At 40.0% G+C, this 17144-nt stretch overlaps 1 protein-coding gene across 2 annotated transcripts; it reads left to right on the plus strand.

Annotated features, from left to right (window-relative positions):
• The first annotated feature begins 4205 nt into the window (after nt 1-4205).
• On the plus strand, nt 4206-16776 carry MORF4L2 (mortality factor 4 like 2). Of its 2 annotated transcripts, none has more exons than XM_057718517.1 (4): nt 4206-4262; nt 7024-7112; nt 13760-13864; nt 15228-16776. In XM_057718517.1, the coding sequence occupies exon 4, from the start codon at nt 15252-15254 to the stop codon at nt 16116-16118; it is 867 nt and encodes a 288-aa protein (XP_057574500.1). In that variant the 5' UTR covers nt 4206-4262; nt 7024-7112; nt 13760-13864; nt 15228-15251; the 3' UTR covers nt 16119-16776. The 2 variants fall into 2 exon arrangements, with proteins under 2 accessions (XP_057574500.1, XP_057574501.1); XM_057718518.1 differs by lacking the exon at nt 4206-4262 and adding an exon at nt 5443-5570.
• Nucleotides 16777-17144: the final 368 nt, after the last annotated feature.

Below are 17144 nucleotides of genomic sequence, written 5' to 3' on the forward strand. Positions count from 1 at the left end.
GCATCCTCTGGAGGCAATGCTTGGATCATAGGAGTCAGGGTACACTGGTGGAAATCAGTCCTCATCTCTGTTGGTTGATAGGTACCATGGATGAGTTGACATGATGATTCCAAGTGAAGTGTGTGGTTCACAAAACCACACATTTTGGTGAATCACATGCCAAACTATTGACTCAGAAAGGGGAAACCAAGGGATTGTGTGCCAGTTCGGCATCCCAAGGTCACTCAAGGACTACATTGATTAGATTCAGGTTCTCAGTCATCTGAAGTAAACTCTTTCTGCCACATGGACGCATCAGTTGGAGCAGAGGGAGTGTTGATTACAGGAGAAGAGAGGAGCTAGAAGAGAATATATACCCCTAAAAGGATAAAACTTTCTCAAGACAAGTTCCATCGTTGGCCCTGTCTGTCATGGGCTAGCAAACTAGACTGATCCAGACTAATTTGCTGAACTGGTTTTATGAAATCCCTATGGAACAAAGCAGGTATAAATAGATAGAAAAGACATCATTATTAAAGAAATACCACTTTGGGACTTACCTGGTGGTGTAGTGGTTAAGAATCTGCCTGCCAATACTTCGATCCCTGGTCCGGGAAGATCCCACATGCTGAGGAGCAACTAAGCCCGCAAGCCACAACTACTAAGCCCACACGCCACAACTACTGGAGCCCACACTCCTAGAGCCAATGCTCCACAAGAGAAGCCACCACAATGAGAAGCCCGTGCACCACAACGAGAAGCCCGTGCACCACAACAAAGAGTAGCCCCCTGCTCGCCACAGCTAGAAAAAGCCCATGTGCAGCAACGAAGACCCAACGCAGCCAAAAATAAACAAACAAATAAATAATAAATAAATCTTTTTTTAAAAAAATACCATTTTGCTTAGCCTTGGAATATTAGGGTTTTTTTAAACTTTTAAATTAATCAAGCACTCTTTTAAAAATCATCCAATAAGCAAATGAAACATATCAAATTAACCTTAGAGTGCAACAATTTCATCTACTACCCAGAAGCCACGGGAAGAAGACACTGGTGTCCCTCTCCACCCTCCAGAAGACACTGACCACTACCTTCCAGTCCTAGCCATGAGGTAAGACAAGCAAGGCCAGCAGATACTGTTGGGCAGGGCAGGTTGCACCCTGCACAAGGGTACCCAGCTGAGAGGGAACAAGTGGAGGCTGAAATTCATTCTTCAACCGCCCTGGTAGAGCTCCAATAACCCTGAAAAAGAAAAACATTTTTCTCATTGTTCCACTAGAGTGGACACTTCTACGCAATTTGTCTGCCCTCAGCTGGCTCATGTTTCTAATTAGCATCATGAGCAAATGGTGGCCTTGAAAATTAACTTAGAGATCTCAGAACCATCAGGTGTTCTGTGAAGGCTGTGACCATAAATAGCCTCTGTCTGGCCTTGGGCCTTGAAACCAAACATTGACCGAAGCTATATTTCCCTTCCAGTCGACACAGATTGTGAAGACAGTGATTTAGCCATAAAATCAAAAGGAAGAAGAGTAACATTTTCTGAGGATCTAATAAGAGTCAGGAATCTGCTGAAGCTTCATCCCACTAGTAAGCGGAAGGGGCAGGAGAATATTCACATTTGAGAGGGTTCCATGGCATAATGGGAAAACACATGGGCTTTGGAGTCACAGAGAAGTCTGAATCTTTGCTCTGTTGTTTACTCACTAGCACTTGAGTGAATAGTTAACTTCTCTGGGCTTCAGTAAGGAGTCACTGCGATAATAGATGCAAAGAGCTGAGCATAGTGCTGCCTGGCACATAGGAGGCATTCGGTTCCTATGTCTTTTTCTGCTACCATGACTCCAAAGTTAATTCACATTATGCACACCATTGGCCTTAGGACCTCACTCAGGAGAGCATAAGGACGAGTCTACCAGACACAATATTGGAGTGAGAGTCAGGAGATGTGGGTCCCAATCCCAGACATATCCCCTGTTATGTAGTATATTGGGTAAGTTACTCCCTTCTCCTGACCCCATCAATAAAACAGGAGAACATACCTAGTTCTGATACTGAAAGGGAAGAGCAGAGGAAATTACTTTTCTTGGGCACCTGCCGTGAAAGACACATTAAGCTAAGCCCTTTTACATACCTTGTATATGCTAAGTCAGCACTGTCTCAAAACTTTCTGATGGTGGGAATGTTCTATATCTGTTGATATCTAATTTGGTACTAACACTAGCCATAAGTAGCTACTGAGCCCTTGAAATGTGGTTAGTGCAATTGAGGAACTAAATTTTTAATTTTATATAAATTTAATTCAAATTTAAATACCTATGTGCCTAGTGGTTACTGTATTGGATACTGCAGTTCTAAGATTATGAAGTAGGAATATTTGTTCCCATTTACTATACGTTGAAACTAAGGCTCAGAAAAATTAAAGAACTTGCTGGAAGTCACATAAATAGCAAATAACTAAATCAGATTCAAAACAAAGAGTAGAAAGTTTCGCAGGGTAGTACTGTCAGATACACCAAGAATTACCTAGGCTCCACTACTTACAACTTATATAACCAAAGAGAAATAATTATAGTCTCTAGACCCCACTTTCATCATCTATAAAATAAAGGTAATTATCACCTAATTTATAGGCTTATTATTGAGATTAATGGGTTAGAGCTATATAGAGAGTGTAGCTTTCAACAACTGTTTCCTCACCACCCTTTTTCCTCTCCCACACATAGAAGAGGTTTAGACATAAACTAAGAAGAGATAACTGTAGGGCACAGAGAGCATTTGGGAAATATAAAAGCAAGAAAGGAAACACTTATGAGCTCTCATGTGATATTTTATTATAGAATGGAGATGAGGGAAGGTATGAAATCATCAAAATACTTCCATTTATTTAGTTTGCTTCCCTGCCCTCTTCTTGATGCTTTAGTCAACATTAGCCAAGGCAGGGAATAAGGTATCTGTAATGTATTTTGAGGCCCAGAAGGACAAGCTACTGTGGCTGAACAACACAGTACTGTCAAAAGCTTAGGGTGGAAGGGCAGGTAAAGTTCAATCCTGGTTCCCAAACTTCTGTATGCACTGAGAAAATAATAGGCACCTCTTTACAATGGTTTTTAATCTATGAAAGGGGACAGATAACATGCAGGGGTGTCTCAATAAAACATATAGCATTTATTTTTTGCTTTACGTGCTGTAGCACCCTCTAGTGGAATGTACAAAAATAAGCATCGTATTTGTGAGAATCTAAATTTCTGACAACTTCCCAAAAGGTAATAACGATGCTATTGGTATGCCTGGGGAACCCTTTGAGAACCCCTGCTCTAAATCCTGCCCCTCCCAGGTGTGTGCTTTTGTGTGTTCATAAGCACACACATGCATGCATGCACACATGTATAGGATCTATAACTGAAAGGTATAACTTTTGTTGTTTGATTTTGATTTATTAGTATGCATCTAATAAAGATTTTGTGAAGAATAAAAGAATATCCATGTGAAGGATGTGATGCAGCATCTAAAATATAGAAAGCATGCAAAAAAACAGAGGATCACAGAACATAAATCCCAGGTTCTCAGAACTAGCAAGTGGTGGAATGGGGTTTAAAATTAGGTTCCTGACTCGAAAAACATAACCAAGTTTAACAGTACCACTACAGAAAATAGGGTGAAAACACATATCCAATCATAATTTCGAAAGTAAAAGAATATCAATTTTCAATACAGTGTCCAAGTCCATCTATATTTTCCCTTTGCAGAGGGGGAGGGGGCGGGGAGGGGGCGGGGGAAGGGGCAGGACAGATGGGGGGTGGGGGGGTGAGCATGGCGGGCATGGCATTTGAAGAGAAGATCCTAACCCCACAGAAAGGATTAGAATCATCATGAGCATCAGTGTCCGGTGCCATTCATCAATTCTGACCCCCCTAAAAGGCAAGTAGGAAAGAAGAGAGAGAAGGGATGGGGGAATTTTTTTAAGGAGGAAAGAAATGAGGTAAAACATTTGAATCCAGGGCCATAGTCCCCTGCCTGGTAGGGCTATTAACAGAAGCTAATTTTATTTTTCCCTAGCAATGAAAGATATATATGATCTTTATAGGATGCAGAGTTCAACAAACCAGCGAAAGGGGGGGATCCCATAATTCCAGGGACCAAACAGGCAATCCTTTATGGGAATTTGGCGGCATCTAGTGGCAAACTCAAAAGGTATAAACCTCACCCAGAGAACTTTCTGGAAAATTAACTGAGTGCGTACTTGCCTGAAGAGCACTCTGCTTGGAGATCAGGACAAAAAGGTAAGAGAGCCTCAGCCCCCCACAGAAATTCAGAGTCCTAGTGGAGGGGAAGACTGTCGTATATAGATATTTTCAGCAGAAAATTCTGTTTGTGCCAGGAGAATTGGACGCATCCTGGGGGGAGGGGGGCTGAAGGCTATCAGGAAACAGCAAAGAAGCTGCTTCTTGAAATTGCTAATACGGGAATGGGGGTGGGGGTTGGCTCTTAAGCGCTGGAGGGCTACGGTTTAGAACAGGATTTTGAAGTGGAGAAAGACGTGGGAAGAATATGTATTTTTAGGGTCTAAAATTAAATCGATAGGGGAGACCGAAATAGTTCCAGCGAAGACCCTTTATCTCAGTTATGGTCGCCATGCCTTAATTACTTAATTTTCTTTTTCATGAGAATAATTTGCAAACATATACAAAAACTGAGAACGAGCCTAGAGCGCGCGCGCAAACACACACGCGCACCCACCCGATCCGGGACACACACCGGCCCCAACGCTAGGGGCGCACGCCTGCGCAAACCGGACACCTCCAGCGCCAGGAGGCCTGGCGTTCGCGCACACGCCAACCCCAAGGCCACGCAGGCTCGCCTGCGCACAGGCGCCCTGACACCGCGCGCGCACAGCACCCCCACCCCCATTCGCACACACATCAAAACCCCCACTCTGCCTTATTGTTTTTTTCCTCCGAGTTGCGCAAGAGGTTCGGGGGCGTGGCCCCAGATTGGACCTAGCGCTTCCCCACTCGCGGGAACCTTAGCTCATTTCCGCCCATCCTGTTTCCGCAGGCCACGTAGACACTTCCTTTCCCAGTTGGAAAAAAACCCATAATGCCTCCCTGCAGGAAAAAAAAAAAAACGAAAAAAACAAAAAAACCTCTGGTCTGGGGAACTCTGGGTCGCGAAAGTAGGCCACGTGAACACCCTGCCCTATAGACTTATGACCCAACGGCTGTCGCGCTTTTGGAGGGCGGGCTAAGAACCTAAGAGGGCGGACGTCATTGGCCAGACCCGCACTAAAGGAGAAATGTGATTGGTTTGCTTCAAGCCTTACCCGTGAAGAGGCAGGTTGCTAGCACCCGCCTTTACTGCGGCGAAGTGTCATTGCTGACGTGGTGGGCTTCGTCCAATCATTTGGTTATAGAACATTCTAAAACTTAGACAAGACGATTGTGATTGGCTGGAGGGCATAAGCCCGCCTCCAGGGTGACGTGTCTGCCTATGGATATCAGTTGCCAGAGAAACCTGGCTTTAGTATGGCGGTTGGAGGGTCGGCAGTGATCACACGTCGGCTGCTGGAAAGAACTGGATTCTCGTTTCAGGTTTCGGGGTGGGGGTGGGGAGAAAGGGTTGACGATTTCCTCTTATCGTCGCGTATATAGGCAAGATTAACTAATGGCTTTACAATCGGGCAGAGCTAGATTCAAATTCCTACTCGCCACCGCCCAGCTTGGGCTGGCTGCTGTTCTTTCTGTGTCTCGGTTTCCATGTTTGTAAAATGGTGATAATAATAGTATCTACTTCAGAGACGTGTGCCTCAGAGGCGTGTGCCGTTTATTAGTTGGTATAATATACGAATGCGAGATAATATAATACGTATAATAACTTAATACGAAGCCCGGCTCCCGAAGATATTAACTGTTATTGTGGAGAGAAAAACCCCGCGTAATAGAATGAGAGAAAAACCCCGCGTAATAGAATGAGAGAAAACATAAAATTATGTAAAGTCGTTCATTACGGTGCTTTCCCTGCCCATCACCTCCTTCCCTAGAAGGAATTCGAGATTTAAGAGAGACGTATCAGTGTTTACCACTGAAGTAATTTATTTGGGAATTACCTTAAAATAGCGGGGATTGGAATTTTCCATATTGAAAAGTTAAAAAAAAAAAAGCGGCGTGGGGGTGGAGAGAGATGGAGAATGAGAACGAGCTGGAGATGAACCACATGCGATGAGTAGGCCTTGTTTGGATCCTGATTCGGACACACCAACTATAAAGAAAATAAAATGTTTAGGATGCATCGGGAAATTTTGAAGACGGTTTCGATATTTGATTTTTTTTTAAGGAATTATGACGATGTTTTAGACGTTATAATGGTATTGTGGTTATGTTTTCAAATTGTCTTTAGATTGTAGAGATAATATACGAAAATATGGATTAAATAATAAAATGTCTCAGATTGCCTTTAAAATACGTTGATGTCTAGGATTTGCTTCAAAATAAGCTCAGCGGTAGGGGGAAGTGGGGAGGGGTTATAGATGAAACAAAATTGGCCCTAAGTTAATCGTTTAAGCTGAGTGATGGGCATATGGGATTCCTTATATTATTCTGTCTTCTTTGGTATATGTTTGAAATTTTCCATAATAAAATATAGAAAGTCAGCTATTCAGTGAGCTTGAAAAAAAACGGAGTGGGGGGGAGCAGTGGGTGGGGTTATAGATAAAACAAGATGGCCTTCAGTTGGTAATTGTTGAAGCTGGATTGTAGATTCGCATAGGTTTATATTATTATTCTCCCTACATTTTTATCCATTTGAAATTATCCTTAATAAAAAGTTTTTTTAAAAAAGCAAAAACAAATTACCAAAAATCAGGGTAAATGTACAATAAGGTAAATTTGAAAATATAACCACAAGAAAGGAAAAAAAAACCCTTGTACATTATTTATCAGCTCTGGTGTCCTTTGTGAGTGATAATATGCATTGATGGAAAAGAAAACCTTCATCTCATATCTTTTTATTTTCTGTCCTTTCCTGTCCCCTTGTTTGACCTTCTAGGCTCCTGTCAGAAAAGCTAAGTTTGCTGTATAGTGAGGATCAGAAGAGCTGATCCTGATTGCAGAACATCCCTGATTACAGAATCTTGGGTAAGTGCCTCCCTTCTCCTGGCCTCAGTTTGCAAACAGGATAACTCCACGTAACCTTCCTAACTGTCCAGGAATATTTTGAAGATTAATAAGCGCCTGTCTAGGAAAGCACTCTACATTCTAAAAAGGGAAGGATGGAGCTAAGTCCATTTGTGCTTCCAGTAGAGAAAGTGCCTAAACAACAGAGGGCTATATAATCTTACAGTCCTTGATAAAAGATACTGTAATTGATCCTCTATAGTTAGCGCCATACATCCTTTTTTTTTTTTTTTTTAACTTTGTGGCTTCCCATATGCAGCATAATTTAGTGGTTAAGAGCAAATACTGATTGACTTCCTGAATTTAAATCTGGCTCTGCCACTTACTGTGTGATCCTGGGCAAGATACTTAACTCGCTTTGTCTCTAGATTTCCTCATTTGTCAATTAAAGATAATAGTTCCTACTCCATTGGATTGTTGAGGGGGTTACATGTAAAATTACAAGACATTGCTTGGCACTTATAAGTGTTTGATTTAATAATAATATGACTCTATTAGTCCTTCTGGTACATCCTGTTTTACAGACACGTGCACATTTGCACATACACACTAATAAAAGCAGTGGATACCTTTTTGGAGTTGTAAATAATAGTTATAATAATACTGTTGGTTTCTCTCCTGATTTTCCAGAAGCAGCAGTTACTGCTAGAACTGAATTCTGAAATTATAACTTCTGACTTAATCCTGACAATCTAGAAAAATATTGAGTATGTTGATCATATTTATTTATAAGGGAATTTCCAGGAGCTGTAATTTTAACTAGCAAATCATAACCATATTAAGTTTGCTAACAGCTTTTGTATCATTCCTGTTTTGTCTCAGACTCAAAAAATATCTGTTAAAGGAAGTGTTCCAAGATCCAAAATTGATATAAATGTGACTGACATGGTGTATATGCATTTAAAGGTTTATTCCAGCAAACTGTTGGAGATGTTGTTCACACTCATTTGTGACACAGTCATACACAATAACGTCAACATTTGGAGTCTATTCCTGAATGGCCCATCACTTGCATGAGGAGATGAAGGAAGGTTTTCCAATCTCTTGACAGGTTTATTTTCCCGTGGAGTCACTATCTTTTCCTTTTTACTTTTTTTTCTTCTGAAAGCTAAGTTGCAGAGAAGGGCTCTGCTCTGGTTGGAAAGGTGCAGTAGATGGGTAGGCACAGAACTCCTTTACGGGAGGCCATTTGGAGAATGATTAAAGGTGAAAGGAAGGGAGGTGAACTTTTAGGCCAATAGCAGCTCAGAGAAGGCAAGGGTCAAGGTAGCCTGAAATGGAGAAAGCCTCAAGGAGGAAAAGGACCTTGACCTGGGCCTCTGAGAACAGGCAGAACCTAGAAGGGAAGAAGAAAACCAGTTCAAATGATATGCCTACAAAGTATCCGATATACAATGATAATTAACTGAAAAGTCCAGCTGTACGTCAGAACCATGGATAGGAATAGATCAGAAAATCATTATGAATTTTAAATATGTATATTTTAATATAAATCTTTAGTTGCATAATTGATATGTGAATCTCCTTGTCTCCTTGTAATGTAAAAAGCTAAAATATTATGGAGTAGGCCCAGGTTTCCTTTTCTCATACCCCTAATTCTCTTACTCTCCTCGGAGTTCACCACCATTATCAGTTCTATTTCCTTCTACATCTCTGAATTATGTACTGGTTTAAAAAATGTGTATGGATATATATAAAATATTGTTTCGTGTTTTCTTCTGCATAAATATGGTGTCACATTATAGGTATTGTTTTGCAACTTGCTATTTCTATTCAACAAATTGTCTTGGATATCTTCACGTCCAGTTATAGAATTCTGTTTGATACCATTCACAGTGACATTCCTTTAACTAGCATGATAGTCCATATAATGGATAAACCACATTTTGTTTTGCAAAATCACTATTGATAATCCTCTAGGTTGACTCCAGTGTTTTGCTGTTTCAAATTATACTGCATCAGACATCCTTGGAACCCATTTACAAGTGTTATTCCAGGGCAATATTTATATCTTTAAACTATGATGATTCAGCCAGTGTTGATACTGGTGCAAGAAAAGACATCGCTGTGACAGAACAGATGACCTAGAAACAGTGATACCTTTAAAAATCGAATAATCACAAATCATTGAGAAGAGAGTACCTTAAAAGACCCATATAACTCTAGGAATTTAGAATATTATAAACCAGCAGTTCAAATCAGTGGGGAAAGGATAGGCTCTAATAATTAATACTAGGAAAAAGTAGCTATAAATTTGGAAGAAACTATAAAAATACTGAGAAATAATATAGGAAGTCATTTAGAATCTTTATTTGGGAGCTCTTGCCCCAGGCATGACATGCTAAAGTTCACAAAGGAAAAGGCTGACACATTTGTGGTTTTTATACACACAGACCCACTTAGAAGAAAAATAACAGTTTGGAAAACAATATTTCCAATATACCATAAAACCTTAGTATTTATAAGAAGTCAATAAAAGAGGCAAAACAACCTAGTAGAACCATGGACCAAATATTTACATATGAAAAAGATACATACAAATGTCTGAAGATATGCTCAATATCATATAAATACAAATAAAAATATCTTACTACATATGAGATTGGCCATGCAAATTTTTTTTCAAAAAGGTGTTTATCTAGTGTTGCTTGAAGGTGTGGGTGAATGAACTTTAACATTTTTGCTGGGAATACAAGTTAAACCAGTTCTTTACAAATTAATTTGCCTCTATGTCATCAAAGTTGTAAATAAGCAAATCCTTTGAGCGGTTACACTGCTGAGAATATCCTGAATACTTACCTAATGTGCTAATATATCTGTACACTGATGTCTATTATAGCATCTCTAATGAAGTATTGGAAACAACCTAAATATTTATTTATATGGAGCTGGTTAAATTATATTACATGGAGATTATAAAATGATGTGGATATTAATAAGAATGAGCTAGGTATGTGTGAACATAGGTGCCCATGATAAAATGAGAAAAAGTGGGGAGCAATATGTATCTCACATTTGTCAAGACAAATGAATTAAATGCATGATACATATTCACAATATGTATATAACAGATACATTCAGTTTTAAACGTAGGTTTTTGTGTAAATGTGTACATAAAAAGATTTGAAAGCATACACATTCTGGGATTGAGATGGGGAGGGGAGGTGGTAAGGGGAGAATGTCCACATCTTTATATATTTTGGTATTTATAGTTATGTAAAGGAACTATTACTCATGCTACCACAAAATTAATTACTTGGGGGGGATATAGATTTTCAGTTCACAACTTAATTTCTGGGTGGATTAAAGAATTAAAATATAAACAAATCCATTAAAATGTCATCTTAATTTTTAAGCTTAATGGAAGGAAAAACCACATATTTCATCATATAAATCTTAAAAATCTTAGACGCTACAAACAAACTAGAGGAAATATTTGCCCAGTATGACAATTGCTAAACAACTATAAACGTTAAGCTCATTAAGAACCAACTGGAAATGAATGGGCAGAGGACAAGTAAAATATAACTGGCCAGGAAACACATTTTTTTAAATGTCAAAACCACTAATAAAAGAAATACAAGCTGAGTAGATGTACGCATTTTCCTTATGAGATTTACAGTTGCTGGTCAGAGCTGTGAGGTTGAAAATTGGTACAACTTGTGGGGGAAGTAATTTGGCAACCTGTTACCTCTTAATCTGCTAAATCTGCATCTGGGGGTCTTAAAGGAATAATAAGGGCAAAAGGTTTTAATTATAGGATAGATTGAGGGGGAGGATCACTTTCCAGAAAGGGGGTGGTTAAATAAAGTATGCCCATTTGGTAGAATCTCCTACAGCTTTCAAGATGTATGCATATTATAAGCTTACTAACATGGGGAAATTATCTGTTGTAATTGCAAGTTTGTTTACGTGAAGATCTATGATTTAATACCAGGATGAGGTTACCTCTTGAGTATTTACACAGAAATTGAAGATAGAAAACTAAGGCAAACATACGAATATGTTTTCTCAGTGTCTGGCATAACCTAGAGCTGACCTGTAGGGAACAAGTGGAAAAATACTTGATGACCGTCATCCCTAATTTGTGCTTCCATTTTCCCCCATGTGTTGGATCACCTCCACACTGATTCACTAATGTATACTCACCAGGGCCCTAAGTGCTGCTGCAAAAAGTGCAAGATACGTATTACACAAGGCCTGTGGCAAAGGGAGGTTAATGAAGTTCCATAAGCAAAAGTAACACATGAAACATTCTAAGCTGTGGAGTTCTAATGGCTTCATATGATATTGGAGATGGGAGTGAAAGGTGAGCAAGAATAATTAGGAAATTTAAAAAGGAGATGGGACTTTCGTGATAATTAGATGAGGGAGATGAAGGGAGGAAGCATGATTGGAGTAAAGAGTAGGTATACTAAGCCAGTAAACAATATTAAAAGTCAGAAACTGGCAGATTTGAAGGTTAAAACAGCTCAAATCAATATATAGTGCTAATGTTTGTAGCGAATATGCGCAGCACATTTGTCACTGAGCCACGGAGCGATGTAAGCTTCTAGGGAGGGAGGTACAAAGTACAGTGACCCTAATAAAACTATCCATAAGTTTGTATTACAGGTAGGAGCCAGACATCAAAAGGATGGGTCTTCCCTCCTTTTGATTTCTGGCTTCTGACTCCAAGTAGTAATAGTCGCTTGATCTGTAGGATATTCAGATGAAAATAAAGGTACTCAGACAGTTCTTAGAAAGGCTGCTCCCATGGCTTTATTCAGTCTGGGCACAAACCTTGACTCATGCTGTGGGTATTTTTCTGTACAATGTCAGATGGTTCAACTTGGGACTTGATATGAATAATACAATTTGTAGAGAATGAGGAAACTCACCCACTTAATGAGAACCAGGTAGGATTCCTTGTTGTAGTTAATGCATAAATATATGTAATCAATGCCAAGGATATACAGTAGGTCCAGCAGTCAGTCTCAGGTTCCTCACTAAGGAATTGCTGATGACCAGTGTGACTTCCAAAAGACTTTCTATGCAGCCTGGCTCTACTTCTTTGTGTTTTACAGTCTGGGTGGCACTGGGCCATCTTGCTTTCTTTAGTTGGTATTTTGACTGTCCCCTTGTTTTGTGGAAGTTCTGCTGCTGATTAGCCCCCAGGTAGGTTTTCTGGATTTCACTTATAATACTTAACTAAATTCTCTGATATCCTCACATCTGTGTCCCTTCTGTCCCAGTCACGATACATTTTTTTAGAAACGTTTTGTAAGCTTAGTAGCTTACAATATAATGCCATGAAACACTGGCCACCCTGATCCTTCACAGGATGTATATCCCTCTCAGCCAGAAAGTTTCTGATTCCCACAGAGTGTCTGTATTCACAGATCTTGATGCTCTCTGAGGAGCACCTTTGCTCTGATTTCTGCTGAGAGCTTTGTGTTCTGTCATTTAGAGGATACCATTTGCTTAGTGATAGCACTCAGGCCTCTCTTGCCAATAACTGGCTTCCCTGATTCAGGGCTCTAGTTTTCTAGCATTTCTTACCTCATTTCCCTTTCAGGGATTCCCTGACACCTGCCCACATAATCTTAGGGGCTAGCAGTTGGCAAAAGGGTTTTTTCTGTGGGTTAAAATTGTAGTTACCAGAGAAACCTGATTTAAGTCTTGTCCACTATCATATCTTGTTCTTTTCCAGAGGTTACCCTGGTTTTAATGGTCTGATGTTTAATTTGTCTACTTTCCTATGTATTTTTTAAAATATTTATTTGGCTGTGACAGGTCTTAGTTGAGGCATGTGGGATCTTCGTTGCTGCATGCAGCATCTTTCTGGTTGCAGTGTGCTGGCTCTTGCGGCATATGGGATCTAGTTCCCTGACCAGGGATCAAACCTGGGCCCCCTGCATGGGGAGTGTGGAGTCTTCACCACTGGACCACCGGGGAAGTCCCAACTTTCCTATGTATTTTTATACACATCAGTTTAAAACATAGAAATTGAACCTCACTGTTGATAAAAACTGTCTAAAGCATGCTTATTTCTCCACTTGTACTATCTCTGGGGTCCTGTTGTACACACTGTCATGCAACTTGCCTGTTTACCTAATTGTGTATAATTGAACATCTTTCCATGTCAGTACATGGATCTCTGCTTAATTCATTTGAATATTCTTCATGGTGTGCATACATAATTTCTATTACCATTTCCCTATTGAAGAATATTTAGGCGTTTCCAGTTCTTCAGTATTACAAACACCACTGCAGTGATCATCCTGGTATCCATGTTCACGTAGGCAGGTGTTCCTACAAGGTACCATGCTAGCTGTTCAGCCACATAGTATTTATGAAATTCCTAACAAGAACCTGTGAAGGCTAAGGGTAATTTGCCACATTCCATAGATGAAAAAAAGAGGCCAAGAGAGCTTACATATCTGTGTCCAGAGCCTCACAACTCATAAATGGCAGAGCCTAACTGAAGTAGAAGTATGTCTAACAGCAGAACTCATGCATTTTCTCTGATATCACAGTTGTAAACCACATGTTTTTAAATTAGATTATTTTTTCCCTGTATTTCAGAAAAGATTATCTTCATTGCTGATGCCTGCTTTCCTTTATAGGTTGTGTCTCCCACTTCATCTCTCCAGACAATCCCAGAAGATCTGTAAGATTCCATCTGGGAAAACACTAGGAGTTCTTGGAAGGGAAAGAAGGAAGAGGATTACGTAAGTCAAAGGACTTGTTTAGTCAGACCATAAAGAATCACAGAACACTATTTTTTCATCTTTATCTCACTGACCCTCTCTGCTACATTTTACAGTGTAGATTATCCCTTTTCCTTCTGAAACCCTCAACTGCTTTGGCTTCCAAAATAACATTCTTCTAATTCTCCTATGGCTGCTCTGACCATTTTTGTGTTATTTGTAGTCTGTTTCTGTCTCTCGCTGTGTGTCTCTCTTTTTCTCTCTTTGCTCACCCCTTAAATACTGTTCTTTCTTAGGTTTTTCCAGAATTCCACACTTGTTTTAGTTTTTCTTCTACTACCAGCTTTTTGATGATTACTCTTCTGGTTTTGACCTCTCACCTAAGCTTTAAAGTCATGTTTAACTGCATACCTCACACTTACTAGATCTAGTACTGAACTTCTTTCCTCTCTAATCCATTTCCTCCTCCTCTAGATGCAGTCTCATTTGGTGATAATACTATGACCTAATCACCCATTCTCAAAACCCTGGCAGTCATCACTGACTTTATCCCTCACTAATTTATCATCTCCGCCAACAAGCTATCGCTGAAAGTGGTGTTAGGTACCATTTCTTGTTTGCTCTGAAAATATTCTGTGCCTTTAACTATCACTGTACTAACCTTGTTGTTTTATAATTGTCACTTTAGATGTTCGAATCCCTAGCACCTAGCATAGTACCTGTCCAGAAGCAGATAAGTAGTAATGTATGATGACTAATATATAATGACTAACTACCCTATTTCCTATTATTTTATTGCTGATTCCAAACTAACCATTAAAAATTAGTGATTTAATTCAGGAATTACTCATGCTTAAAATTGTGGAGGCACCTTTGACTCCTCCCTCTCCAGTTACCAAGTTCTGAATATATTCAGTTTCTCTTTACTCTGTCATCAGCCTAGTCTAGGCCTACTGGACTTATACAAAAACCTTTGCTGTTACTCATTTTGCCTCCAGCCACCTAAGTTAATCTTTCTTGTTTCTTTCATCTTGTCATTTTTTTCCTGTTCAGAAGTCTTAAATTTCAATTCCACTGCCTTTTGTAGTTTAATTCATTTTCTCTAAAATTATATTCCTGTCTTTTGAGTGGCATCGAAAAACTAATTTATGGGCAGGTCTGATGAGTGATTGGATGGGCTGAGAGTAGTGAGTGAGTGGTAGTGAGGATCAAAGAGAGAGGAGGTAGTAAGTCACTTACAATTAATTGGTTGGCCCTGAAATAGGATTTGAAATCCAAATTCCAAGAGAGTAGTGTGTGTCGTGCTTTGATAGGTTTTTAGGAAGCACGGTGTATTAAAGGTAACCATGGAAAACAACCAAGTAAAATACTTTATATATTACAGTGGTTGGAATAAAAACAGGGTTGAATGAGTTCCAGAAAGCAGGGTTCTCAAACTCGTGGACAACAATCTGCAGAAGAAGACAACTTCAAAAAGCCAACTAGAAGCAACATGCAGAGAAGTAAGATGAGAGGGGCCTCCTCAGGAAAGAAGACAGCTGGTCCCCAGCAGAAGAATCTGGAAGCAGCACTCCCAGGCAGGTGGGGGGGTCGCTCTGCAGAGAATCCCCCTTCAGGGTCCATGAGGAAGACAAGAAAGAACAAACAGAAGACCCCTGGAAACGGAGATGGTGGCAGCACCAGCGAAGCACCGCAGCCACCTCGGAAGAAAAGGGCCCGGGCAGACCCCACCGTTGAAAGTGAGGAGGCGTTTAAGAATAGAATGGAAGTTAAAGTGAAGATTCCAGAAGAATTAAAACCATGGCTTGTTGAGGACTGGGACTTAGTTACCAGGCAGAAGCAGCTGTTTCAACTCCCCGCTAAAAAAAATGTAGATGGTATTCTTGAAGAGTACGCAAATTGTAAGAAATCGCAGGGAAATGTTGATAATAAGGAGTATGCAGTTAATGAAGTTGTGGCAGGAATAAAGGAGTATTTCAATGTGATGTTGGGCACTCAGCTGCTCTACAAATTTGAGAGGCCCCAGTATGCCGAAATCCTCTTGGCTCACCCTGATGCGCCGATGTCCCAGGTTTATGGCGCACCACACCTACTGAGATTATTTGTAAGAATTGGAGCAATGTTGGCATACACGCCCCTTGATGAGAAGAGCCTTGCATTATTGTTGGGCTATTTGCATGATTTCCTAAAATATCTGGCAAAGAATGCTACATCTCTGTTTACTGCCAGTGATTATAAAGTGGCTTCTGCTGAGTACCACCGCAAAGCCCTGTGAGGGTCTACTGACCACTCACTGTCATGTCTGGTATCTGTAAACACTCTTTTTGTTCTTAGTCTTTTTCTTGTATAATTGATGTTCTTTAAAATTGTTAATGTATAACAGGGCTTATGTTTCAGTTTGTTTTCTGTTTTGTTCTAAACAGAAAATAAAAGGAGTGCGAGCTCCTTTTCTCATTTCAAAGTTGCTACCAGTGTACGCAGTAATTAGACAAAGAAGAAACATTCAGTAGAACATTTTATTGCCTAGTTGACAACATTGCTTGAATGCTGGTGGTTCTATCCCTTTGACACTACACGATTTTCTAATATGTGTTAATGCTACGTGAAAAAATGCCCTGATTCCTAGTGCCAAAGGTTCAACTTAATGTATATACCCGAAAACCCATGCATTTGTGCTCTTTTTTTTATGGTGCTTGAAGTAAAACAGCCCATCCTCTGCAAGTCCATCTATGTTGTTCCTTAGGCATTCTATCTTTGCTCAAATTGTTGAAGGATGGTGGTTTGTTTCATGGTTTTTGTATTTGAGTCTAATGCACGTTCTAACATGATAGAGGCAATGCATTATTGTGTAGCCACGGTTTTCTGGAGAAGTTGATATTTTAGGAATTGTATTTCAGATCTTAAATAAAATCTGTTTCTAAATTTCAAAGCAAGTCATTTGCAGTGTGCCTTTAATGTTGCTGAGGCTGAGAAGTCAGCAGGCTCAGGAAAAATCTGGGTGGTATTAAAGGAGAGAGTTCTGACTCCTAGTGTAAGAATTCCTTTTATTGTTGGGTGTGGCAGCCAGGAGTGTGCCCTGCCAGGTCAGTCTCTCTCCTCTACCCTCTGTGTGGCTTCTCAGGGTGGGATTGCTTCTTAATGCTGCTTGTAAGAGCCACTTTTGTTCCCATTGCTTCTTGCCTCTGTGAGTTAGGCTGGTAAAATAGGATATTTAATGGGTACTGTAACAGTCCCTTATACTTATGCAGACCTTTGCTCTTTCACACCAGAGGAAGCATGGGCAGCCAGCTTCAGTATTGTA

This window comes from Hippopotamus amphibius, chromosome X (assembly GCF_030028045.1).
Source record: "Hippopotamus amphibius kiboko isolate mHipAmp2 chromosome X, mHipAmp2.hap2, whole genome shotgun sequence".
Lineage (NCBI taxonomy): Eukaryota > Metazoa > Chordata > Mammalia > Artiodactyla > Hippopotamidae > Hippopotamus > Hippopotamus amphibius.

Coding starts and splice junctions, on each gene's coding strand:
- MORF4L2 (XM_057718517.1), top strand. CDS start 15,252: ATGAGTTCCAGAAAGCAGGGTTCTCAAACTCGTGGACAACAATCTGCA.